This window comes from Mus caroli, chromosome 19 (assembly GCF_900094665.2).
Source record: "Mus caroli chromosome 19, CAROLI_EIJ_v1.1, whole genome shotgun sequence".
Classification (NCBI taxonomy): Eukaryota; Metazoa; Chordata; class Mammalia; order Rodentia; family Muridae; genus Mus; species Mus caroli.
In genome coordinates, this window is record NC_034588.1 from 38,747,663 (window position 1) to 38,750,273 (window position 2,611).

At 49.1% G+C, this 2,611-nt stretch overlaps 1 protein-coding gene across 1 annotated transcript in view; it reads left to right on the plus strand.

Annotated features, from left to right (window-relative positions):
• Nucleotides 1-2,389, plus strand: part of Hoga1 (4-hydroxy-2-oxoglutarate aldolase 1) — a 27,424-nt gene extending 25,035 nt beyond the window's left edge. Inside the window, exon 7 of the mRNA XM_021151378.2 lies at nucleotides 2,066-2,389. Coding sequence (XP_021007037.1) covers nucleotides 2,066-2,215 — 150 coding nt within the window. The 3' untranslated portion in view covers nucleotides 2,216-2,389. The remainder of the gene's footprint in view (nucleotides 1-2,065) is intronic.
• The last annotated feature ends 222 nt before the right edge of the window (nucleotides 2,390-2,611 follow it).

Sequence of the window (2,611 nt, forward strand, 5' to 3'; positions counted from 1 at the left end):
AAAAAAAAAAAAACAAAAAAAAAGAATTTATTATCATTTTACTTTCCTGGTTTTAATGGCAACAAACTCATTAAAACATCTTTTTTTCCATAAATCTGTTTTTAGAAACAAAATCAAGCCAACAAACAAAACATTGTCCAGGCTGCCCTTGAACTGTCTCTATAATCCAGGCAGGCCAAGCAGTTGTGAGCCTCCTGCCTCAGCCGCCTGACTTGCTGGTATGGGAGGCCTGTGCCACTGGGCCCACCTTACCTTGATTTATTTTTGCTTTTTAAATTTTGCATCAAAGGCACGTATTCAAGCTATCTGTACACTACACAGTAGCCGACTCTTAGTAGCAAGATGTGGGTGAACTCTATGTCTTCTTCCTAGCTTGGGTCCTCTCCTCTGTTTTAGAGGAAAGACAGCCTAGAAGAAGAGCAGGCCTCTTCCTGGATGTGGCGCCTCTCCCGGAAGTGACTGTGTCAATAGGTTCTGAGAACTTGTAGAGACAAAGCCTTCTAGCTAAGCTAGGCACAGGCTGCCCAGGACACTCTGGTCATTCCCCTGGGGAGAAGACACGATTCTCCCGCCCCACCTACCCACATGAGAGAAGGGCCCCACACCTGCATCCTGCCAGGATAGGAGGAGGTGGTGCCTCCAGGGATCTTGGGACCACTGCGATGTTGACTGTGGTGTTTTTCTCATCTGATGTTGGAGTCCTCTCTATGGGTGAGCGTAGATACCATCTCACTTTACAGAGGAAGCGAAGTTGGCTGCCCCTCCAGGAAGATGGAAAGCCCGGTTGCCATTAAAGCTCTCTGAGGTCATCTCACCCTATCCTGTCCCACCCTTCAGGCTATGCTCTCATATGCCAGCCCTGGGCACACACTCAGGAATGCCTGGAACCCCTTGCTGCTGCTGCTGCCTGAGCTGTAGGCTCAGATACTCCAACAGCAGCCTGATGTCACTTTATTGACTTGTCCTTGTCCAAGGGGATGTCCTGCCTTCCCACCCAGCCAGCCTCCTGCCCCAGCTATATTTAGGACGTTGCCACCCAAACCTTTCTCCGGGGCTGAGAAGGAAGCACATGGCGTACCTTTGGAAATCCGTGGTAGAATCAAGGTTTCTCCAGGGCTTGCATGGTTCTATCTTCTTTGGGAGATTTTTGCCACTTGCGAAGCTTCCGGATTTTAAAAGCCAGGCAATTAAGACATCATGGGTGGGAAGACATATTTGCTGCTGATGGCTGGCCTCTAGTGGTGGATAGCTGCAAGCCAGTTATCCGGCATCCCTCCTAACCTTTCTCCACTCCACTTTCTCGCTCAGTGTTTTTACTCCTTATGAAACCCGTAACCTCGTAAAGCTTCCTTTCCCCGCCCCAAACAGAACTTTATTAAGCAATGAGTTCTTTCTTGGTCATCAAAGAGTCATTCCACTATTTCCGATCAGTTGCTATAACAGAAGGAAAGAAGCTGGATGCCGCATTTAATCTGTAAAATCCCCTGTATGGTTTTTGACCGTGACAGTAGCTGCCGGTGCCCACTGTGATACGCAAGCCCTTAGTGACCATGTTGTTCAGCTCCTTCATGTTTCTAGGGGAGAGAAGTTGCTTAGGCAATAAATCATACAATTATAAAACAAACCTCCTTTGTCCAATAATAATATTGCTTTCTGTGAGAACATTTAAATAGGGCCAAGGAGAAGCTGTGGGTGTTAGGGGGAACCTTGATGCTGGGGACTAAAGGTCTGGGGTGTGCCCAAGGCTGTCTCAGAGCTGTCCCCTTCTTTGCTAACCAGATCTGCTGTGCTGCAGGGACCTGGCACAGGTCATGCTCTCTGGTCCCCAGCCTTGCTACCTTCTTCTTGTTGGAGAAGATTTTCTCCTAAAACCCGACAGGGAATGTCTTTCTTCAGTCTGAGTCTCTCAATACCTGACCAGCTTCTGGGGTCCAATCTGGATCCTCAGTGCACCCTGGATGCCATTGGTTATAGTTTCTTACAGGAGGGTGGGAGATTTATGAAGCAACAGACAGAAGTGAAGGTGGGGGCTCGGCAGTCTTTTCTAACAAGTGCTTCCTCTCAGGTGACCCGGCGCTTTGGAATACCGGGGCTGAAGAAAACCATGGACTGGTTTGGCTACTATGGAGGTCCCTGCCGTGCCCCGTTGCAGGAGCTGAGCCCCACAGAGGAGGAGGCACTGCGCTTGGATTTCAGCAACAATGGCTGGCTTTAATGACAAGCAGGAGACGCCTGGCCTGAGCTCTCTGGGACTCTTGTTCTCACAGCCTGAGGAGGAGCAGGGCTTTAGGAATTAGGGCTTATTTTTGTCTGTGTTCTCTTGCTGTGAAGAGACACCATGACCATGGCAACTCATAAAAGAAAGTGTTTAATGGTGGCTGGCTTACAGTTTCAGAGGTTCAGTCCATCATCATCCTGGCAGGGAGCATGGCAGCCGGCAGGCAGTCATGGTGCTGAAGAAGCAGCAGAGAGTTCTACATCTAGATCTACAGGAAGCAGGAAGAGAAAGCTACTCGGCCTTGCTTGGACTTTTGAAAAACCTCAAAGCCCACCTCCAGCGACACAGCCTCCAACAAGGCCACACCTCCTAATCCTTTCAAATAGTGCCACT